Below are 24,377 nucleotides of genomic sequence, written 5' to 3'. Positions count from 1 at the left end.
TGTTCATTGAAAACAAAACAAAAACCGAGGCTTGGAGAGGTGGGTGATTGGCTTAAGGCACAGAGCTGGTAAGTGGGAACCATGCAGAATTTGGAGCTTCTGTCTCCTGGCCCAGAACTCTCTCCACCGCCTTCCCTTGCCAGGGTTGTCTCCAGGTCAGAGTCACTCCACCTGATATCTGTTCAGGCAAAAGGGATACAAGACAGCCAACAGCTTGCCTTCAGGGCACATGGTCTGGTGATGGACACACACGCACACGCACGCACATAGTACAGCGCTGGGTCACAAAGGCCAGGCCGAGGACAATCCCCTCAACAAGAGGGAACCTCCGCAGACTCTTCCAGAAAGCTGGAGGGCAACAGACGGCACAAACCTGGTCTCCCCTCAGATGAGCCAGGTGCTAGCTGTACCTCAGCCCTCAGGACTGAGTGTCAAAGCAAAGAGATGGAGAAGAGGGGGGTAGATCCAACCAACTGGGGACAGAAATTCTGAGGTCTCTACCTAGTAAAGTCGTTGCCAGAAACAGGAATCCAGGAGGCGTGCAGGCTGGGGATGAGTGGGAAGTTAACACAGCAGCAGGCAAGCACAGCTGAGAACTACTCCTTTCACGTTAAAGCCAAACACAGACAGAGGGTGGCAAAAGCCCCAAGAGAACGAATCTCTTGGCTGACTAGCCGGGGAGGAGGCCGGAGGACTGTCAAGGGCGGAGAGCTCCCTCTGCACCCAAGCCCACGTTCTGACGCCCAGTCGGCTCAGGTCTGCAAGCCGCACCTGGACCATGCCCAAGGTGATCTCCCAGCCGGACCCCAGGCACATCCCGGCCAAAGACGGCCAGTGTGGCATTCCTGCCCATCTGCCACCTTCTAAAAGGTCCAGCGGGGGAGGAGGGAGAGAGGACAGACAGCAGGGGAACGAGAAATCACCCCCGGAAAGAAGGGGAGAGACAGGTGGGCAGCGGGAAGAGCTGCCGGCTCGGAGACCTCACAGGTGATGTGAAAGGCATCCCATGACCCAGCATCACAAAGAGAAAGCTGCCCCCAGACTGACGCTGCGGGTGAGGAAGCTCCAGCCACTCCTGTCCCCTGTGGCATCACCTGAGCCACGGCGTACTGCCATCAGAAGTGGTGGCCCTTTCTGGGACATTCCAGGTCCTGGGCTGGGTACTTGAGAAACACTGTCTCATTTCTCCCTGGCACACAGTAGGTAAAGGATAAATATCTGGAGGAGTGAAGGAATCTCATATCACCCAGGAAGCCCTGCCTGCTTCCCTTTGCTCTCTGCTCTCACTGAGAATGGCTGCAGGGGCTGTCAGAGATGGACATTCAATGGCTCCCCACTACCTGCAAGACAAACACCTAACCTTCCAGGCTGGAGGCATGGATGGTGTCTCTGGCTCGACCCAGCCTCTCTTAGCCTCTTCTCACTCCTGACTTCTCTGCACAAAGCTCACCAAAGCAGTGCACCATCACCTTCCAAATGTGCCCCATGCTGTCCCACCCCCATGGGGAAATCATGGCCAACATGGTGGAAATCACAGCCAGCATGGCCTTGACTCAGGCCCAGGTTTGAATGTGGGCTCTGCTTCTTCCAGAGCTCTGTAGCTTTGAGCAGTTTATTAATCTCTCTGAATCTCTGCATCCTCGTCCATAAAATAGGAGGACTTCCCTGGTGGTCCAGTGGTTAAGACTCCGCGTTTCCACTGCAGGGGGCACGGGTTTGATACCTGGCTGGGGAACTAAGATCCCACATGCCACACGGCGTGGCAAGAAAAAAAAAAAAAATAGGGGCGGGGAAAACAGCCCCTGGCCCATAGGGTTCTGTAATACTTCGATGAGTGTGTGTCTGTTAGGCAAGCAGCCTGATGTCTGGCCAGAGTAAGTGCCCAGGAAATGCTTGCTGGTTGGATGACGCTGAACTGCTGACCCCAAAAGTCTTCCCTTTCTGCCACGACTCAGCTGGCTCCTTCCCGTCTCACACAGACGTCTCTGTCCCCCTTCTCCCCCGACCTCGGGGCACTTGGTACTAAGGACAGATATTTGACAGTTGCCCACTTCACGTGGCTGTTACCCAGCACCAGGTGTGTGCTTTCTGCCCTGTCTCCCCAACCAGGGACAGCTCTTTAAGGGATGGAGCTGGCCTCACATGCCCCCTGGGGACCCTCTGCTGGGCCTTCAGAGTGAAAGCTGGACAGGGGTTTGCGGATGAACTGGCTCTCACTCCATGTGTCTGAACTGGTTGAGACCCCTCCTGCCTGGAGCCAGAGGGATGGGTGAGATGAGATGGCCTTTAAGAAAGGAGGTGTGGAGGGCAACCATCTGGAACCTCTGAGCCTGCTGAGAGTTAGTAAAGAGAGATTTGAGGGCTAAGGGAAAAGGGTTATATCCAGGTTACGTAAAGGAAATACACGGCCCAGTCCATGCTACCAAGAGCCACTCCGGAAAGCAGCTCCCCAGATCCCTGGCACAGAGTAAAGACTTAACAGATGAATGAAAGAATGAATGAATGAACAGATAAACTTAAAACCAGCAGGACCTGGCAACCACCACTCAGGGAGCCAAGAGGCGAAGCTCTGAACTGCACCAACTGTTGACAAACAGTGAGATAAAGAAGAGGAAGGGGTTGAAGCGGCCACCCATGAGCGCCCACTGTCAGCCCAGCCCTGTGCAGAGCTCTCCCCACACCCGTCCCCAGGTAATCCTCGCAACACTCCTATTCCCGTTTTGCAGATAGAGAGACTGAGGATTAGGGAAGTCACATCACCTGCCAGTAAGGAACAGAGCCTGGCTCAAAACCAGGTCCCTCACACTTCATTGCTGTCTCTGTACCAAACCGACAGGGCTGGGTTAGCCCCTCCAAAGCTTTGCCCCAGTTGACCTGCCTGAGGCATGTGCGCAGTGCCCACAGCTGCCGGGTACTTGCAGAGCTGCTGCCACCAAGCCTGATGATGGCGTCTCTTGCAAAGCCATTCTCGGCACCTTGCTCCGCCTCAAGCTGGTCTCAGCTAAAGGCGGGGAGCAGCATCACCTCTGTGTCCATCTCTGCCCACCAACCAGAGGGGGCTGGCGGGACAGCGGGCCTGGCAGTGCACACCCCTTCCTCCCACTCTCCCACGCTGCCCCTTGAGTCAGAAAGGGAGAGAAAAGGGGGGTCACTGCCCTTGGAGGGGACAGTTGGACACCTCTGTCCTGAACCATTTGTGATGAAAGCAGCTACTTCAGAACGGACAAGGTGAAAGCCATTCTCTATCCACATTTCCAGAGCCTTTTAAAATAACTCAGAAAAATTCCACCCATCAGCAATCAATCATTCCAGGATTTGGGAAGATTAAGGCAAAAATATCCCAGCAAGGAAAGAAAATGAAGATTCTAAAAGGGCACGGTGCAGGGTAGACACTCGTGTTGGATGCTGGGGAAACAGTGCCAGGCAGATCCAGGCTCTACCCTGTGGCCAAGCCGAGGAAGAGGCTAGTCATCGACCGCCACAGGGCGAGGACCAAACCCAGACTAGGTCAGGTCACCAGGGAGAGCTTCCTGGGGGAAGTGACCTGCAAGGTAGAAGACCAAGGTTGAGTCAATTACCAGGCAGAGTTAGGGATGTGTGCCGGGCAAAGGCCTGGAGAAGGGAGGAAACAAGAAGGAAAGGCTGGGGACCTCCCTGGTGGTCCAGTGGGTAAGACTCCGTGCTCCCAATGCAGGGGGCCTGGGTTCAATCCCTGGTCAGGGAACCAGATCCCGCATGCATGCCACAACTAAGACCAGGCGCAGCCAAACTAACTAAATAAATAAATATTTTTTTAAAAAAAAGAAGGAAAGGCTGAGTCGGGGCACAGTAGGAGGGGTGAAGCTGGAGCAGTAAGAAAGGGCAGGTAAGGCAGGGCCTGGATAGCTTTGATAAGACCTTTGGAGACCTTTGGGCTCCATCCTGACCACAGTGGAAAGCTATTGAAGCAGCAGGTGGTAGCGTGATCAGATGGCTGTTTTAGAAAGAGCCTCCTGGCTGTTGTGTAGAGCTTGGTAGGAAACACGTGAGCCTGGAAGAAGTTGGCATCAACACAGGAGTTCAGGCAGGAGAAGGTAGTGCCCGGGACAAAGGGAACGGTGGAGATGGGGAGAGAGGGGCTGCCCCAAGAGAGACCGTGGAGGCAGTTACCTGGACTTGGAAGGGACTGGCTATGTACATGGGACAGGGACAGGGGTGGCAAGTCAGAGGGAAAGGGAGGATCCCGGGTCTCTGGGCAGCCACAGGGAGGGTGGTGATTGTCATCAAGATCAGACACAGGGGTGGCTTTAGAAGAAAGGGTCACACGACCACATTGAAAACGGCCAGAATCAATCTGCAGAGCTCACTATAAAGACTTTCTACCAGTAACTCCACTGGCCACTTGATCATCCAGTACGGTAGGAAAGATTACCGGATCCCCATTTTAAAGATGGGCAAATTGAGGTTAAGCAACTTTCCCAAGGCCATAGAACCAAGAGAGGAGCACAGGAAGCTGGGTCTTCTGCCTCCCAGTCCATTGGGGATTGTACAACCGTATTTCTCAGTTTAAGCTGATACCTGACTTTTGGGCGGGGCAACAAAAGACAGCAGGCACAATTCTCTCTCCAAGCAGAACAAACTACGAGAGGGCCACAGACTGGAATGTCAACAGTGGTTATCTCATTGGCAATTTTTACTCTCTTCTTTTTAGATTCTATTTTGGAAATGTCATCAATGGGTTTATATTATCTTTGTAAAGACAAAAAGAGCTAAAAGATAATTTTAAAAATAATTTTTAGGAAATTCCCTGGCAGTCCAGTGGTTAGGACTCTGTGCTTTCCCCGCCGTGGCCCAGGTTCAATCCCCTGGTCGGGGAACTAAGTTCTCGCAAGCTGCAAGGCCAAAAAATAATAATAATAATAAAAACAATAATTTTTAAAGACAATGCAAGGACAGCACAACCGTGAAACAGAAAAAACGAACAGATGAAAAGCTGCGCTCGATTTGCATGTTTCTTCATTTTGCATTTTCCTTCCTAACACTAGCTGGGAGGGGCCGCAGAGAGAAGTCAGTAGGAGCTCATGCCCACAGGAGCCCTTTAGGGGATACATTTTTTTGGTGTTGTCCTTTTTTTTTTTTTTTTAATTTGAAAGTTTATATTGGCCACAAATATCCCTCCGCCCACATTTTTTCCTTCTCACTCTCCCTTGGGTGCTAGCTCTGGGGTACTCGGAACAAGGGGTGTTTAATACGCTGAGGCAGAGGCTGGGGCAATACTGCCAAGGTGCTGCTGAACAGACAGAGCCCGGGAAATAAATTCTGTAAATAGTCTGAGCAGAGACCATCAGGAGTGTTGTCCTAGTGTCTCTTTATGGGGCAGAACTGTCATGCTCAGCCTGCTGCGGGTCGGCTGGCCTCTTGTGCTGGTCTGAGGTCCCCATTGCTGCATAAACCAGCTTGTTTTTCCCCTGTTTTCAGCAACAGGCCTTAAAACAGACAGAAAAGCCCTTCTCATGCCCGCGACTGCAGTGAATTGGGGCTGGCAAGCGGGACCAAGGTGCTCACCAAACCTCGCTGGCTTTGTCCATCAGAGGCACATTTCAGGTTAATGGCATCTGTGGACGCAAGCATGAGCGGGAAACAGAACATTCCAGAGGAAGCAAGGGAGGCAAAGGTCATGGCGCAGGCTACTCAGGTTTAGCTACACGCGTTTGCCTTTAAAAAGACAGCGTGAGGGGCTTCCCTGATGGTGCAGTGGTTGAGAATCTACCTGCCGATGCAGGGGACATGGGTTCGAGCCCTGGTCTGGGAAGATCCCACATGCCGCGGAGCAACTGGGCCCGTGAGCCACAACTACTGAGCCTGCGCGTCTGGAGCCTGTGCTCCACAACAAGAGAGGCCGCGATAGTGAGAGGCCCGCGTACCGTGATGAAGAGTGGCCCCCGCTTGCCGCAACTAGAGAAACCCTCGCACAGAAACGAAGACCCAACACAGCCAAAAATAAATAAATAAACAAATGTGGGGTTTAAAATAATAAAAAAAATAAAAAGACAGTGTGAGGATTTCCCTGGTGGCGCAGTGGTTAAGAATCCTCCTGCCAATGCAGGGGACATGGGTTCGAGTCCTGATCCGGGAAGATCCCACATGCTGCAGAGCAACTAAGCCCGTGTGCCACAACTACTGAGCCTGCGCTCTAGAGCCTGAGAGCCACAACTACTGAGCCTGTGCTCTAGAACCCGTGAGCCACAACTACTGAGCCCGCGTGCCACAACTACTGAAGCCTGCGCGCCTAGAGCCCGTGCTTCACAACAAGAGAAGCCACCACAATGGGAAGCCCACGCACCACAACGAAAAGCAGCCCCCGCTCGTCGCAACTAGAGAAAGCCTGTGCAGCAATGAAGACCCCATGCAGCCAAAAATAAATTAATAAATTAAAAAAAAAAGACAGCGTGGGCTTTCTCACCTCTGAGCAATGTCACAATGAAGTACAAAGATGCTCATCTGAACGCTAACTGTAATGGCAAAAACTAGAGGGAAGAACCCCCAAAAGTACAATATATACATGGGATAGATAGGAAGTCTTGAAAAAATCAGGTTTATTGGAGGCTAATGGGAGAGGGCTTCTTTTCTTTTCTTCCTTTCTTTTTTTAAAAATTATTTATTTATTTAGCTGCAACGGGTCTTAGTTGTGGCATGCGGGATCTTCAGTTGCATCCTCAGGCTCTTTTAGTTGTGGCATGCAAGATCTAGTTCCCTGACCAGGGATCAAACCCGTGCCCCCTGCATTGGGAGAGCGGAGTCTTAAACACTGGACCACCAGGGAAGTCCTGAGAGGGCTTATTTTCAAGATAACTTAAAGGAAGAATCGCCCTCAGGAAATAAATAAGCCACAGGTAGGGAAAGATCGGGGGCCTGGACCAATGCTGGGAGGAGGGCAATAGGCTAGTTCCCCACTGTCCCCCTCTGGATGGCCCAAGAGAACAGGAATTTTGTGTTTTGTTCACTGATGTATCCCCAATGCCTGACACTCAATAAATATGCACCAAATGGAAAAACACAAATCACGTTTATGGAGGTTTTTAATGACCTGGGAAAATATTTTTGAAATTATATTAAGAAAAAGATTAAGAAACAAAACCATGGTATGTACACAGGGAAAAAAAGCTAGAAGGAATTACATGAAAGTATTAACTAGCTATAGCTGAGTGGTAAAATTATGGGTGGCCGTTCTTATGTTTTTTAGCAAAGTAATTTACCAATTACAATTACTTGAACAATAACAACAACAATAATAAAAAGAGGGAACAAAAAAGCACCATGCAGCATGGTTTGGAAAGCAGTTAATTGTCTTGTAGACATTCCTGTGGCCTGTGGGAAGAAGTCAGCCTGGGCCTGCAGGGGTTAACCCCAAGCTGGGGTCAGGAAGGAGGGAAGGATCCACCCTCAGACTTGGTCAGATTTGGGATCCTCTAGCCCCTTGAACTTGAACTCCAGAGACCATGTGAGAAGGTGATACTAGGGGTTGGATTGTGACCCCCAAAGAAGACATGTTGGAGTCCTAACCCCTAGTACTTCAGAATGTGATCTTATTTGAAAATAGGGTCTTTACAGAGGTAACTGAGTTAAAATCAGGTCATTACGGTAAACCCTAGTCCAATATGACACCAATATAACTGGTGCCCTTATAAAACGGGGAAATCTGGACAGACACAGACACAGACACGAACAAGAATGCCATGTTAAGGTGAAGATGAGATTAGGGTGATGTTTCCACAAGCCAAGGAATGTTGAAAATTGCCAACAACCACGAGAAGCAAGGAGGAAAGCCTGGAGCAGATTCTCCCTCATGGGCTCAGAAGGAAACAATACTGTCCACACCTTAATCTTAGACCTCCAGCTTCTAGAACTGTGAGACAATAAATTTCTGTTGTTTAAGCCCCCATAAATGTCTGTGGCATTTTGCTCTGGCAGCCTGAGTCGACTAACACAGTGAGGGAAAGCCTGCCTTGGAGTCAGGTCACAGGGAGACCTCGGCATGTCGCTTGGCTCTCTGGGACTCAGTTTACTTACCTGGAAAATGGGAGACCTGGCCTAAAGCAGTGGGTTTCAAACTTGGTTTTCACTCTGGAATAAAATCTTACACAGGTAAAACCTTCACTCTGGAATAAAATCTTACCAAATATAAAAGGTAAAAAGAAACCCTGTGCAGATAGAAGCCTGCTCTGGATCTCTCATGCTCCCTGCAGGACAGCCTTTGAAAACCACAATCTCAGATCACCTGTAAAATCCCTATCACTGCTCCATTCTAAGAATCTCCAAACACAAAACCCACCAGCTAGGATCACTGAGCATCTTGCTTGCACCCAAGCCCAGGCTGGGCACCGAGGATCCAGCCCTTGCCTTCCAGTGGCTGTTCATCTTGGTGTAGAGGTGAGACTCACACCCAGCAAACTAGCCAGGCCACCCTCTCCCTCGTAAGAGCTACAGCTGCAGACAGGTCACCTGATGTTCTAAATCCGCCACATCTAAATTTATCTTGCCCTCCAAGGACAAGCAGATGCTGTGCCTTATCAGAGCATGGCAAGTGGCAGAACGACATACATGACGTGCCCTTATCACCCCAAGGACGAGAATGACGTCTGTAGAAAGACTTGGCTCACCTGGCGATGAAACCAAGCGCTTACGTGCCAGCCTGGAAGGCCTGAAGGGGACCAGGTCATGCAGACCCTTGGGTGGGGTGAGACCTGTCCCAGGAGCCCATACTCCTTTCCAGACCCTGATGCGTGCCTGGCAATGCCAGGGAACCTGTAGCCCTTGAACAGGGACGAGCAGAAAAGCAGGCTGTTTGCAGCACGGCATGGACTAGCCCCTGTCACATCTCTGGGAAAGGACCCCGACTGCCCATTCCACTCAGTGGACATCGACGATGTGCAGGCAGGAGACCACCGTGGGCTGGATGAGGGGGACCCCGCCAGTCAGAGCGCAGAGCTGAGCAGCCCAGGAGGAGGCTGGAGACTCCAGGGATGGGGTCCAGGGTCAGGCTGAGCTGATCCAGGCTTGGGCTTCCCCCAAAGCCTTGCAGGATTTAAGGCCCGGAGACCCTACCTGCGGAAGGCAACAGGGTGGCTCCTGCCTGCCAGCACCCAGCAGAACCGGGCGGGAGCCACCCAGCCACAGTCCTGCCGGATCTGCAAAGGCGGAGAGACTCTGACCATCTTCTCGGAGACCACAGACTCATCAGGGGACCCAAAATCAAGTAGGAAAGAGGGCAATGGTGTCACCAATCCCACTGCCCCACTGTGGAACCAGGCAGCAAATTCCGTATTTATTCATTCAACTTTCACTTACACAAATAACTCGCCAATTCATTCTCCTTTAAAAAAAAAAAAATCACCTTACAGATAAAGTTAATATCCCCTCTGACCTCTATGCCTTCCCCAGGGGTAACCTTTATTAGTGCTCTGGGGTGCAACCTTCCATATGTCCCTGCAAAGAAACCTACAAGGTCAGGTATCTGGGCACAGTGTGATGCCATCAGCTTCCACAGGTGTGCTGTGGGGCTGAGGGGAAGAAGGAGGGCTGAGGGCTGCAGGGATATCAGGGTGGCCTCCGGGAAGGGGAGGCCAGAGGCAGGGGCTCAAGGAAGGGTAGGTTTCAAATGATCCCGAGGCTGGAGTCCCTGGGGCACTGGACCCACGAGATGTCAGCGCAGAAGCAGTTAGCCACATTCATCGTTTGCAGCCAATTCGGCTTCTTTGGGAAACTCTGAAGCCCTCCCCAAGGGCCTTCAGCCTTTGCCACACACCACTAGCACCATGATGACGATGGTGACAAGGATGGCTTCTTCTAGGCACTCTGCTGGCCCTCCCAACGGTTCTACCAGGTTGGTAATAGTGTCTCCCATTTGATAGACAAGGAAACGACAACCCAGAGAAATTAAGCGACCTGCCCCAGGTCACACGTCTGGGAGCAGCAGAGCCACCGTTTGACCTTAATGCCAGTGACTTTCCACAAGACGACCCTGCTTCTGCGGCCAATGGTACAGCTCCTGGGCCTGCAACAATGTCCAGCACCCAGCAGGAGCTCAACACATATTTGTAGGCTGACTTCTTGTTCAAAGACCGTGAGCAATGCTGGGTGAATAGTCAAAACTAGGCTAGTTCAAGGCATCTTCACATTATTACAGTATTTTGGTTTTTCTTCTTAAAGGTTAAAAGTCTCCATTTTCTTCCAGGAATCCCCCATAGCCTAGAGCTTCTGCTCCTGGAAAGAGTTAAGACTTTGGCAAGACGCTGTCCCACAAGGCAAATGAAATCTCTCCCGTCCCGTCCATCGGTGAGTGTACAGGGCACCGCGGCAGCTACTTGCTGCGAACAGCTTCCTGGTAAATGTTAGCCTCACCAGGGGGTGGGGAGGGGCCTTGATTTATTATATAGCTTTTGGACAGTTCCTACAGAAATATTGCCAAACAGTGGAATAACCAACTCTTTCACTCATACTCTTTTTTTTTTTAATGAAAGAAAAAAGCATGCAATGAGCCTGAGCTAGATAAATAAAAATGCCACATTTTTTGCCCAACAGAATTTTCTGCGTCACTGAGAAATATTTGCAGACCTCAACAATCTTTTATCTTCACAATGACGTTCCAGCCTTCCAAGTTTTGGACATTCTGAGAACTTCTTTGATTTGGACCCTCTAATTATCTTACAATTAGCTTACTAACGAATGCCATTATTTGATGTTTCATCAAGCAGATACCAAAGAACGCTTCTTCTCCCACGATCTGTCTGCTCTCCTCCAGGACTGTCTAAAATCAGTTACTCATATCTGGGGCTCACACTGGAAGTAGATGCATGTGGCAAGGACTCTCTGTCTTAATACTCGTTACTGCCAATCCCAGTTATGGTTTCCAGGCTGAGGAGGAGGGCAGCATCCATTCATTCAGTCACTTCATCCATCCATCATCCACCCATCCATCCATCCACCTACTCACCGTGCCAACGATGGAGACCCCAAGATGGAGAGCACGTGGTCCATGCCCCCAGGGAGCTCACACAAAGAGATGCCCTGGGAGGCTCAGAGTGACGTCACTTCCTCCAGGGAAGTTCCTGACGGGTGGAAGACCCTCCACACTATTATCTAGCTTGGCAACCTGTCCCTCCATCATGGACCTTTCTCAGAAGTTGTTATCACCTCTTTATTTCTGCCAGTCTCTTGGGTTCAGCCATGAATGAGCTCGGGGGGCGGGGGGCAGGAATCAGGCCTGTTTCCCCAGTGCACAGCATATCTTAAGTGCTCAATAAACACTTGTTGAATAAGCCAATGAACATGCTACCCATACTTAGAAGATAAAAGAAAGAAAAAAGAGACAGAAATGTCTATCCCTCCGAGTACCTACTGAGTTTCTCTGCTGTGGGTACTGGCTGGGGGCTGATGCCAAAATGTTTATAAAGTCAATATGATGCTGGGGAGTGGACAGCTGCAGCTCAGGATCAGGGGCCTGGACTGTCCTGGGCAGGTCACTTCTCCTCTTGGAGCCTAACAGGCTCTGAAATTCCGACTCAGGTCTGAAAGGGGTGGCTAGACGAGATGCTCTCTAGTTCCTTGAGTCGAGAATTCCGTCAAAGCCTAACATCACTGTGAGAATTACTCCAGTTGCAGCCTCAGGGGAAACGGGCCTGGACCAGGAGCCACCGGGGCACCTGCCCCTCTGAGTTGCTCATTATCTAATAGGGAGTGGGGGAAGGGAGACAAAGCAGATGCTTTCTAAGGTGCCTCCTAAGTCTGAACTGTTATGACTTTAAACCACTGGCTAAATTAAATGTGGGTATGGCAAGCATATGTCACAGAATTTTTAAACAGAGCCCTCATTTCCAGTATTTCACTTCATTCATTCCTTCATTCACTCTCCCAACGTTTAGTGAACCCCTATTGTGTGCTAGACACTGTCCTAGTGGTGACCCACACAAGACACAGTCAGTATGTCATGGGACATCCAGTCCAGTAAGGGAGAGAGAAAATACACAGGTCAACAACTAAACAAAGGATGACGGCAGCTGGGGCACAGGCCAAGAACATTAGTAAACAGCACAGTGTGAAAGACAGCAATTAGAGAGCAAGTATAGCTCCTACCTAAAGGCTGGTTGGGAAGGCTTTTCTATGGAGGCGATATCTGAACTGAGACCTAAAGGCCCCCTAGAAGAAGTGTGGGGAAGAGCATTCCAGACAGAGGACAGCAGGGGCAAAGGCTCCAGGCTCCAGACAAGCTTGGGGTAGTCAAGGGACAAAAGGGCAACCAGCACAGCAAAGTGAATGGAGGAGGAGGGAGTGACTGAGACAAAGGTGAGGGCCGGCTCACATAGGACAGGGTAGGAAGGGCATTGCCAAGAGGTCCATAGATAGGATTCAGGGGGTCTGTGAACTTGGATGCAGAAAAATGTCATCTCTCTCTTCACCAGCCTCTAACTGGAAATGAGCACTTCATTGAGTCACAAATGTTGACAACAACCCACAGTAATGTTAGCGGTGCTGGGACTTGTCGACGACAGAAATCTCAGACCCATTCATATCACCATCATTGCAGATATCTGGAAATATCACTTACGCTCTCACTAATTCAAAATTACAGTAGCTATTAGACCAGCTGCTGGGCCTTATTAAAGTATTCACAAGAAAGCACATATGCTTCAAGATCATAACATTTTAAAGTATCTAATAACTATTTGAAAAGAACTGGTTCCCTTTGCAACCCTGCGTCTTTTATTTTCTGTATGTTAAAGCATCATTCTGAGAAGGGATCCCTAGGCTTCACGCAACGACCAAAGAGCTCATAAGCCGCGGTGAGAAGTTTGTCTTTTATTACAGGTGGGAGCAGCTGCTGCAGCGGTTTCAGCAGGGGACCCAAGGGGTGCCGTTTTCATTTCTCAGAATCCCCCTGGCTGCTGGGGGAGATGGCCTGTGGTTGTCAGGGCAGTGCTGGGGGCGAGAGAGGGTGTGGCTTTAAAAGACCACTGTTCTGGCCAGTCAACAGGGTCCTTGTGGTCTCCGTCCTCCCCTCTGATCAAGAGCCTTCCCACGGGGCCCTCTGGGCCCATAAGGGCCTCATCACCCTGGCCCAAAGCCTGCTCTGGGACATCCTCCCAAAGAGCTTCAGAAAGTGAGCTCATGTGTCCACAAGAAAAATAAATGTGGCATTTGCCACTGTTTGCTTTGTATATTGGTCTAGAAAAGAAATGAGATTTTTATTTAAGAAAGCCTTCCAGCAGGACCCCAGCAGAGGCTGGGCAAACACCAGGGCGACGGACTGTAAACACACAGGAAGGCCCGAGCCCTGGGGCCGGTCCCCACGAGCTGCAGCCCCTCGGTTTATGGCGGCCTTCCTGTTTTCCCGGCCTCTCTTCACACTGCACTCATACACAGAGTCTTTTCAATCCCTCTAGGAGAACAGAAGAATTCATTTTCACACGCCAGCGTGCACGTTTCTCTCACCCACCCAGGGGAGGGGACCCTGACAAGAGGCCCGTTTATGGACCTTGATGGACAGATGGGGATGGGGCCCATGGGGTGGAATCCACGGACATAGAAAAGCTCAGAGGCGAATCCTAGGCTCCAGGGGGTCCCCCGTACCGGAAGTGACGAGGGTGCGGCCGGGCCAACTGGAAGGAGAGAGGCATTTGGGGCCCTTCTGGGGCAATGCCTGGAGGCCCCATGGGGAGCAGGGCTAGAGTGGGGGGCACTGAGAGTTGGTGTCGGGGACTGAACCTCGGCAGAACTCGCTCACCTCCAAGTATCAGGATCTGTGTGTCAGAAAGGAGAGACGTGGAGAGGGAGGGAGCCCTGGGTCTCTGAGTCTGGCACTAGGATAGGTGAAAAGAAAGGTAGAGAGTGAGGCGTCCACATTACTGGAGTGAACTGTGGCCGAAGTGTGACCGTTCTGGAGGGGCCAGCTCAGCTCAGCTGTCCTTTTCCCAGGCTGCTGGCTAGAGAGAACAGAATTTTTTTTGGGGGGGGGTGTCTTTTCTTTTGCACCCATTGGCATCTCTGGGTAGTGAGTTTCTCCAGCACCTGGTCCCTGGGATTTAACGGAGGCAAGAAAGAAAAGCCAGGAGCCCACTGGCACCCCACTCCTCACATCCTGAGATCCCAGCCAGTCTGCCTCTTCCTCCATTTTTAGGAATCTTCTTTTGTTTTCTTTTTTAAATGCTTGTTTTGTTTTTATTTTATTTGTTTATTTATTTATGGCTGCGTTGGGTCTTCGTTGCTGTGCACGGGCTTTTCTCTAGTTGCGGCGAGCAGGGGCTACTCTTCGTTGCGGTGCGCGGGCTTCTCACTGAGGTGGCTTCTCTTTGTTGCAGAGCACGGGCTCTAGGCGCGCGGGCTTCAGTAGTTGTTGCACGAGGGCTCAGTAGTTGTGGCTCACAGGCTTAGTTGCTTCGCAGCATGTGTGATCTTCCTGGACCAGGGCTCGAACCCGTGTCCCCTGCATTGGCAGGCACCACTGTGCCACCAGAGAGGTCCCTTTAGGAATCTTCTTATATTTTTTTATATGTGATGTCCAGAGCTCTGGACTGCCCATGGTCGGGGGGATAGGAAACCGCATCTGCTCCACGTTGTCTGGAACTGGAAGTCCTATAGTTGACGTTTGTGTTTTCCATTTTCAAGAGACACATGAATCAAATATAGAAAAATATTAATATTTCTTTAATCCAGGTGGCAGGTACAAGAGTGTTCCTCATATGACTCTCAACACTTCCATTTATTTAAAACACTGCAGAAGCTCAGTGTTCACTCCTTCATACCACTTCATTCATTCTTTCCTTCACTCGTTCATCCAACTATTGTGCTCCTCCTGTAAGCAGGCACCAGGCACATGGTGGTGAATTTAAAAGATCCTTCTCGAGGAGACTTTCGCACTTGAGGGGCAAACAGACATCCAGTAATACCTGGGGGTGGGAGGTGGGAGGTGCCCTGACAAAAGGGCAGGATGCTTTGAAAGACCCTGGCCGGGAGCTAATTTTAATTCTCTGAGGAGGGGGCCTTCAGAGCTGGCTGGGTCCTGAGGACCATTCCAGATACCACCACCTGCAGGCAGTTAACGCAAGGCAGAGAAGCAAATGGGCTCCACCTGCCAGGCCCCTTCCAGGTGATACTGGCCCTCACGCAGTTACCCTGCCTCTCTACACAGCTCCCCACTTTGGAGGGTGCTTTCCTCCTATTTCAAGTTCTCTCTTCCAAATCAACACCTCAGAAGGGTCTCTGGGATCAGCCCTATGGCTCCGAGGTTGAGTGGGAGCCATTCCTGGGCCTGTTGAGAAAAAGCTGGGCTCAGCATCCAGGAGAGGCATGTGGTAGCTGGTGAACGTGCTCGCCCTGGACCAAGAGGATGGAGAAGAGGGTCTGGTTCCCCAGGGGTGTGCGGAGACCATGGCATCTGAGCTCCCCACCCCTCCCCACCCCTAGGCCCTACTCTCTCCAGGCCTAAAGAACCAGATGGCCCCGGGAGGGTGGCGGCAGATTCCAGGACTCTCCTTCCTCTCCCCTCTCTGAAGGCTACTTGTGAGTCGTCAGTGGCAAAACCCTCCCTGACATCCTCCCAGCCCCAGAAGAAGAGCCCATCTTCTCTCCCCCCACTGCCCCACGTACCTCCAGATCAAGGGCAAACTCGGGCACCCCCAACACAAGAGCGGCCCAGCAGAGTGGGAGCTGCTGTGCATTCCAGGAAGAAAGTCAAGTGCTAAGGGGAGTGGTCCCGGGCTCCAGCGAAGCCCTTCACACACCTGGTCTCACCGGACTGGGTTCATGAGCACTGTTTTCAGCTGAGGAAACTGAGGCTCAGCAAGATTAAGTAGCTTGTCAGGTGGCTGGAGAGCGGGTGGGGTTTGAACCCAAGTCGGCCTGGACCCGGAGGCCCTGATCTCTTAGGCCCCCTGCACTCTCAGCCCCAAGAACACCGTGGGGACTCTGGCCTGACGTTTTAAGGACGGAAGGTGGGTCTGAGGTCATTTCCCCACCACTCGGCACCCTACTTCTTCCCTGCTCACATCTGCCTTTGTGGGATGCACGTGGCTCCCTTCCACTTCATAAACACCAATTAAGGGAGCTCCTCCTCCGTGCTGGGCATGTGGGGCGCACAGAGGGAACAGGTCACCTGCTGTCACAGCACAACGGAAGGATCTGGAGGGGGGTGCCCGGCGAGAGGACTGAGCAGGCCTGGGACGGCATGTGAGTCCCACCTGGCCTGGGGAGCTGGAGGAGGCCAGGCCACGCGGAGAAGCCATTCAGAAAAGCTAAATGGCCACACGTGGCCTCACGTCCCACAGCAGGCGCAGGGCAGTTCACCCAGTGCCCCGGGCCGAAGTCTCAAGAGCAGCTGGGCCTGCGGAGTTCTGGGTAACAGCATCATCCTATACGCGCGCTCAAAGGATCGGAGTGTAATAAACACAGCATGGTGCATCCGTGACCTCTAGCAGTCAGGAGCAGATAAGATGCCTTCATGCAGCAAGCGGGAGTGCCCCGCCCTGGGCACAGAGGGGAGAAGGGCCAGGGCTCCCACCAGCACAGAGAGTCCTCGTCCAGCCCCCCAGCCTCCTCACCACAGCCGTGTTCGGAGCGGGGCCGGGGACAGACCCTCCTTGTGCATTTGGCTGTGCCAACCCCTAGGGAGACAAGCGCCCTCTGCTCTTGGAGCTGCCTGGCCGTGTGGGTGCCGAATAAAGAGGACAGGGCTATGCACTGAGCAGGGCAGCTCCTCGGTGAGAACCCACATCCCTGGCAGCAGGGAAGGGGAGCCCAGAGGCTCACCACCCCGCCTCAGCTCCCAAAGCTGCTTCCTGAGGGCAGGACCCACGGGCCCCAGGAAGGAAGGGCGGAAAGCTACGCGGAGTGGGGGGGGTGGGGCGCTCAGGGCCAGGTGTGGCCCACCTCCACCGCCCTCCCACAAGCTGTGCAACTTTGGTCCAATTACAGAATCTCTCTGTGCCTTGGTTTCCCCAGCTGAAAAGTGGAATAAAATAACAGCCTCAAAGGGTAATCGGGAGATAATCCTGCCCGGCACACACCAAATACTCGACGAATGTTGGTTGCATCTTTATATCAATTAGCAAAGGCATCAGCTTGGAGCGCCTACCTGGCATCACTTTACTGCATTAGCCGATTTGTACCTGACTCACCGTTCAGACGGTTCCGGTTAACGGGCCGCTTGCTCCCCTCTCCGCCCCTCCCCGTGCCCCCTCGAGGCAGGAGAGCTTACCTATGGTCCTTCGGAGGTCTTCACACTGGCTAATGTGAGGGAACTTCAGGATTTCCTTCCACTTCTTGCTTTTCCCCTTGCGCTTTCCTCCGCCCCCTGCAGAGATGGGGGAGAAAGATGGGGAGCTGATGCTGGTGTTGTCCAAGGCTCCAGAGCCTGTGTCCCAGCCCAGTGAGCCTGTGCACGGCTTCCTGGCTGGGAGACAGGGACACGCCCCCTCCCCAGTCGGCATCAAGCCTGTGTGTTCTTCCCACAGGCTCGCCCGGGCCTGGGCCCCCGCCACCACCAGCAGCAGCGGTCCCTCCCATCCTCCACGCCTGCACCCACACCGGGCACCCTGTTCTTCCTCGGCGCCTCCCACGGCTGTGCAGCCCTGCCGGGTGCCTGGTGTTCGCCCCAGACTCGACCACAACCTTCCGATGGCAGGGGCCAGGCCTGTCAGCCTGGGAAATCCTGGTGAAATGGATTCACAAGCGGGTGGACTGCAGCCCCCTCACCACCTCATTTTACCCCTTGTTTCCTGGGGAGAGTCCCCATCCCCAGCCGGAGGCCAGGTGTCAGGGACAAGGACTTCAACTCCCACTTGTCCTGGGTAGCCCCTTCTTCTCCCGCCTCACGAACCCCAGGGTCTCAGGGGATGCATTTCTCAAGGCTGGAAGGACTCCTGAAGGACCCCCGTCAGGCCTTGCATCCTGCCCAGTGTGCACACGTAATGAACACGCACACGCTAGGGACACACACGCAATGGATATGCACACATGATAGACATACAAACACAATGAACACACATGTAACAACCACATGCAATGAACACGTACATGCAATGAACACACGGAGCTACCTAAGGCGCACACACAGGTGTTCCCATCAGCCCTGCCACACCTTATCCGTGGACAGATGTCAGAACGCTCAGGTGTGCAAACGGCAAGGGGGGGCCGACTCCAGCCTACGCGTCCCTGAGCCCACCACCATTTGGAACTTGGACCTGGAGGCACCTCTGTGTCACGTGGCCAGGACCGCGCCAAGAACCTGAGATGCCATCGTCTGCCCACTGCCCCCAGAGTGGCCCTTAAATTCCACTGGTCAGTGACCCACCAAAGATCACATAGTCCTTTAGGTCCCTCAGCGTCTCGGAATTTTAAGGGCTTCTTATCCCCCTTCACGTGATCACCACCTCAAATACCCGCGAAGTTTGGGGCCAGTTAAAGAGACGCCAGATCTTGGCCAGGCCCTCAGCACCCCGGGATGCTCCCCCCAGCCTCTGACCCCCAGAGAGGGTCTGGGCAGGGCAAGGCCCCTTTCTTCAGCCAGCCAGCCCAGGGACGCCCGGAGGAGCTCGGATCTGGGCCCGCCCCTGGCCCAGCGTGTGCCGGCGCTGGCGCAGAGCTGATCTCAATACAGGGAGATTCCCAACTCATCCAACTGCCCTGCAAAGCTGAGGCCACCTTCCTGAGCAGCAAGTGGGTGGGCTTCTGAGGATGGGACCAGGACCCCCACCTGGGGGGCCAGGAAGGAGGGGAGGGAGCTGACGGCAGAGGCCCAGGACACGGTCCATTTCCCAGCTCTCTGCTCTTTCTGTCTTCAGCCCAGCCAACCAGCCCCAGCCCCCTCTGCTCAAGCCTCCACAAAGGTCAAAGGCCCCAGCTTCCAAGGAACAAAACAAATGTGTATGGGGCTCACGTTGTGGCCAGACACTGTTTGAACATTATCTTACTTAATCCTCAGAATGACTTGTGGAGGAGGAAATCACTGGGCATATCACAGATGTAGAAACAGACGTCTGACGTTGCGTAACTCACCAGTGGATGGCCTGTCCGACTCCACTGTGCTCTTTGCTCCAGCGACACCAACACACCATCACACGTCCACACACACCTCACAGCCCTTCTGCTGCCCTGCCCTGGTCCCCGCTCTAACTCTCCCAGGCATAACTATTACCATTGTCACTTGACAGACAAGGAAACTGAGGCACAGGGAAGAAAGAAGCAAGTCACCTATAGCCCCACAGCTCACAAATGGCAGGGCCAAGACCCCAGCCTGAGCAGAATCCAGACCCTATAGGCATTCACGCTCACGCTTCTGTCTATAAAGCTCCCTTTCGGGAGCACCGAAAGCAAAGGAAGCTCCCAGGTATCAAAGAGGAAGCTGGCATCGGACCTCAGAAGTGATACGGCATCCGGTAGGAGGAAACAGAACTCGAATCTCTCCAGCTGAGGCCCAAGCCACTGGGAAGAGACGCCACCCCGGGCCCGAGGCCTGAAGAACTGCTCTGTTGGACCCGCGTGTGGCTTGTTGGTTTGTTTGCCTGTTCATCGAACCCGGTGTCAAGATTTAAACATGGAGATGTTACATATGAATCCAGATTTGGGACTTCTCTTCCTGCATTTCTCTTCCAGGATGAGCTGGAGCTGGGTGGCGGCTGCCCCTGTGGACAGGACAGTGGCCTCCAGTCGGCAGCTGGCCTGGCCCCTGTAAAGGTTAGTTACGTGCGTCCCCCGGGGAAGAGCCGCCGTCTCGAGAAATCAGGCAAGTCCGATGCTCCCATCCCCATCAGCTCCGGCTCTGAGGCTTAAAAGGGCCATTAGAACTCATCCAACCATAAACAAGACCAAAAGACAACCCTCAGAATGGGAGAAAATATTTGCAAATGAAGCAACTGACAAAGGATTAATTTCCAAAATTTACAAGCAGCTCATGCAGCTCAATAACAAAAAAACAAACAACCCAATCCAAAAATGGGCAGAAGACCTAAATAGACATTTCTCCAAAGAAGATATACAGACTGCCAACAAACACATGAAAGAATGCTCAACATCATTAATCATTAGAGAAATGCAAATCAAAACTACAATGAGATATCATCTCACACCAGTCAGAATGGCCATCATCAAAAAATCTAGAAACAATAAATGCTGGAGAGGGTGTGGAGAAAAGGGAACGCTCCTGCACTCCTGCCCTGCTGGTGGGAATGTGAATTGGTACAGCCACTATGGAGAACAGTATGGAGATTCCTTAAAAAACTACAAATAGAACTACCATATGACCCAGCAATCCCACTACTGGGCATATACCCTGAGAAAACCATAATTCAAAAAGAGTCACGTACCAAAATGTTCATTGCAGCTCTATTTACAATAGCCAGGAGATGGAAACAACCTAAGTGCCCATCATCGGATGAATGGATAAAGAAGATGTGGCACATATATACAATGGAATATTACTCAGCCATAAAAAGAAATGAAATTGAGCTATTTGTAATGAGGTGGATAGATCTAGAGTCTGTCATACAGGGTGAAGTAAGTCAGAAAGAGAAAGACAAATACCATATGCTAACACATATATATGGAATTTAAGAAAAAAAAAATGTCATGAAGAACCTAGTGGTAAGACAGGAATAAAGACACAGACCTACTGGAGAACGGACGTGAGGATATGGGGAGGGGGAAGGGTGAGCTGTGACAAAGCGAGAGAGAGGCATGGACATATATACACTACCAAACGTAAGGTAGATAGCTAGTGGGAAGCAGCCGCATAGCACAGGGAGATCAGCTCAGTGCTTTGTGACCGCCTGGAGGGGTGGGATAGGGAGGGTGGGAGGGAGGGAGACGCAAGAGGGAAGAGATATGGGAACATATGTATATGTATAACTGATTCACTTTGTTATAAAGCAGAAACTAACACACCATTGTAAAGCAATTATACCCCAATAAAGATGTTAAAAAAAAGAAAAGAAAGAACTCATCCAGTCTGCACCCCCTGTGCCCCCATTGATTCCCACACTATTTGTTCCCAGATCTGGCTGGGATTAAGCACTTTTGTGTGTGTGGTAAAATATACATAACAGAAAATGTACCATTTTAACCATTTGTAGGTGTGCAATTCAGTGGCATTAAGCACATTCACATTGTTGTGCAACCGTCACCAGCGTCCACCTCCAGAACTTCATCATCCCAAATGGAAACTCTGTACCCATCAAACACCAGCTTCCACTCCCTTCTACCCCTGGCAACCACCTTTCTACTTTCTGTCTCTCTGATCGGACTACTCTAGGGACCTCACGAGTGACATCGTACAAAATGTGCTCTTTTGTGACTGGCTGGTTTCACTTAGCATGATGCCTTCAAGGTACATCCATGCTGTAGCAAGTGTCAGATTTCACTCCATTTTAAGGTTGAATAATACTCCGTTGTGTGCATACAGCACATTCTGTTTATTTATTTGTCTGTTGATGGATACTTGGGTTGTTTCCACCTTTTGGCTATCGTGAATACTGCTGCTCTGCATATCTGAGTCCCTGCTTTCAATTCTTTTGGGTATATGCCTAGGAGCAGAATTGCTGGATCATATGGTAATTCTATGTTTCCCTTTTCTGAGGAACTGGTGAAGCCCTCTTGACAATACAGACTCCCAGGCTACACCCCATCAGCCTGAGCCCCAACTCTCTGTGATCGGAACCCAGGAGTCGGGCTACGTAAAAGGCTCCCCAGGCGATTCTTAGGTAGCCAGTCTATGGCAACAGGAGTCTATTTAAGACACACACACACACACACACACACACACACACACTTTTTTATAGATTAATTTATCCATTAAGAAAATTAACACCAAAAACTTTAAAAATAAAGAAAATTAACAAAATTCATTAAACCAGTACGTGTAGAGCATCTAGTAAATGCCGAGCACTATGCAGGTGCTGGGGACATGGGGACGGGCAAGACAGACGGGGTGTCACCCTCTTGGGGCTTCCTTCTTTGGGTGCCCGATCTAGTAAGGAAGACAAACATCAAAGGCTTGATTTCAGTGGTTCTCAAGCCCTGGGCAATTTGTCCTCCAGGGGACATTCGGCAGTGTCTAGAGATATTTGGAGTTGTCACAACTGGATGAGGGTGCTACCAGCATCTAGCAGGTAGAGGCCAGAGATACAGTTAAACCTTGTCTAATGAGCAGGACAGCACCCCACAACAGAGAACAATGTGCTCAAAGTGTCAATAGTGCTGAAACGGAGAAATGCTGCTTTATTTAATGACCATTATGACCAACACTCAGAAGGAGTGCGAGGTTTGGGAGAGACTCGCTAGTAATGGGGCCACAGTGGTGGTAGTAGGGAGGTGGCACAGGTGAGTCAAGGCTGGAGGATGTGACCCAGAGGCTGGAGTAATGAAGGGCCGGTGGGTACCACACAGCCACCTGGGGCTTCCTTCGTCCTTCTCCTCACTTCCTCATCCCCCAGAACAGGGCAGGGACTATGGCAGGCAATCAATGCTCCTCCAAAGTATCCCTTAATCCCTGGCACCTGTGAATATGTTAGGTTATGTGGCAAAGGAAATTAAGGTTGCAGACTGAATTAAGGATAATGACAGGGACATTATCCTGGATGATTTGGGGGGACCCGATGTAACCAGAGTCCTTAATTGTGGAAGCAAAGGTGGGAGAGTCAGCTCAGAGTGATGTGATGTGCGAAAGACTAGACCAGCTGTTGCTGGCTTTGAAGAAGGAAGGGGCCACGAGTCAAGGAGTGCAGGCGACCGCTAGAAGCTAGACAAGCAAGAACACAGATTCTCGCCTAGAGCCCCCAGAAAGGAAAGAGCCCTGCCAACACCCTAGTTTTAACCCAGTGAGACCCAGGTCAGACTTCTGACCTCCAGAATTGACCCCTCTGCCTGTTGAAGTCCTGCTCTTTCTTCAAGCCCCCAACCTTATGCCCCTTCCAGGGCTGCCCTTGAGAGGCAGATCCCTTGTCTGCCCACAGCCCTCTCCCAGCTCAGCCCAGACCTGCTCCATATCCTTCCAGAGGGTGGGGCAGCTAACACCACTGGCCTGGACAATTGCAAGCTTTTGTTAAGTTATGCTGACTGACTGGTTAAGTGAATATTTGCTTAGCACTGAACTAGATGCTACACGCTTGGTCCTCAATAAGGCAGTTACTAGCCCCATTTCACAGATGAGAAACCTGAGGCTCAGGGTGAGGAATTAATGGGGCCAATGGATGAACCACACACGCAAACAGGAGCATGTATCTTCTCCAACCCACACTGACTGGCAGCCACTTCCCGTCTTGAGCATCCTTGGGCTTTATTTTCTTTACCAACCAGCCTACGGTTGCTCACAGTTTACCTTCCGCAGGCTAAAAATGAGACGGCCAAGAGGACAGAGTGCCTACCTTCGTGGACGTCCAGCTCATTCCACGCTTAAAAGGGCAGAGCTGAGTGAGACCACTGGGGGTGTGGCTAGGCAGGTGGGGGCTGCATGGAGGAAGGGGGCCCCAGCCAGGGAGGGGATGCCAGCAACACAGGCTGGGAGCCAGACAGGAGGGCTCCTATCAGAGGTGAGAAGAGACCAAGATGTCAGGCTTGTGGACATGGGCTGAACTCTACCCACTCATGGCTCTGGGGAAGGCACCAAAGGACCAGGGCAGCAGGTCTCTCTCCTGGGTGGGCAAGAGTCCGAGCAAAACCTGGAGAAAGGTGGGCGACAGGAAGATGCAGCCTCCAGAGAGGAAGTTGCTTACCAAATCACTTCTGCTTTCTCCAGCCCCCAGGGTCTCCCTTGGCTGCCCGCAATGGCCTCGTGCAGGTACACCCCAGATGGGCCGAGGGAAGTGTGATAAGGGGGTGGCAGGGCAGGAGGAGGGAGAGTGGCCAGCAGGAGGGCAAGTCCTAGCGGGGATGGAGCGCAGGACTTGGGGGAAAAAGCAAAGTAATAAAGAGCTACCGTGTCTTAAGCACGGGCCAAGTGCTCATAACAGGGTGAGCTACTGAGAAACGAACTGGCATTTCTTTTCCTCCTGTGGGTGCGCCCAGGGAAGAATGAAAAGATCAGGCCAGAAAACTGCCATGAGAAAACTGTCACTGTGGGGGAAGAAACTGGCTGTTATTCTTGTTGCTTTTACTGTTTTCCAGGGAGGTGTTCGCGCTTTGCAGGCTGAGGACTGAAATGAGAACAATAGGGAGACAGTAGGGTGGGGAGGCCTTTGCCCCTGCTGGATCCCAGGGACAAGGGGCTCTGAGCTGTGAGGGACCCGGGACCAGCCTGACACAGGGGAGTGGAAAAGCGCAGAGACCTCTCCGCCAAAGGACATTGACAAAATCGGCAACAGCAGTGACCCCGATGGTGTGAGGTCTTATTTGCTGGATTCCTTTGAGCCCTGGGG

The 24,377-nt window shown here is 51.9% G+C and overlaps 1 protein-coding gene across 5 annotated transcripts in view; it reads right to left on the bottom strand.

Annotated features, from left to right (window-relative positions):
• Positions 1-24,377, bottom strand: part of GRK5 (G protein-coupled receptor kinase 5) — a 225,034-nt gene that overhangs the window by 103,512 nt on the left and 97,145 nt on the right. For 4 of the 5 annotated variants that reach the window (XM_060127069.1, XM_060127070.1, XM_060127073.1 and 1 more), the window contains one exon: positions 17,228-17,323. The exons of the other annotated variant lie outside the window; for it this stretch is intronic. In XM_060127069.1, coding sequence (XP_059983052.1) covers positions 17,228-17,323 — 96 coding nt within the window. Of the gene's footprint in view, positions 1-17,227; positions 17,324-24,377 lie in introns of those variants that run through there. 5 annotated transcript variants of the gene reach the window in all.

The sequence above is a fragment of the Lagenorhynchus albirostris genome, chromosome 16, assembly GCF_949774975.1.
Source record: "Lagenorhynchus albirostris chromosome 16, mLagAlb1.1, whole genome shotgun sequence".
Lineage (NCBI taxonomy): Eukaryota > Metazoa > Chordata > Mammalia > Artiodactyla > Delphinidae > Lagenorhynchus > Lagenorhynchus albirostris.
This window is presented reverse-complemented; position numbering and strand designations above follow the sequence as displayed.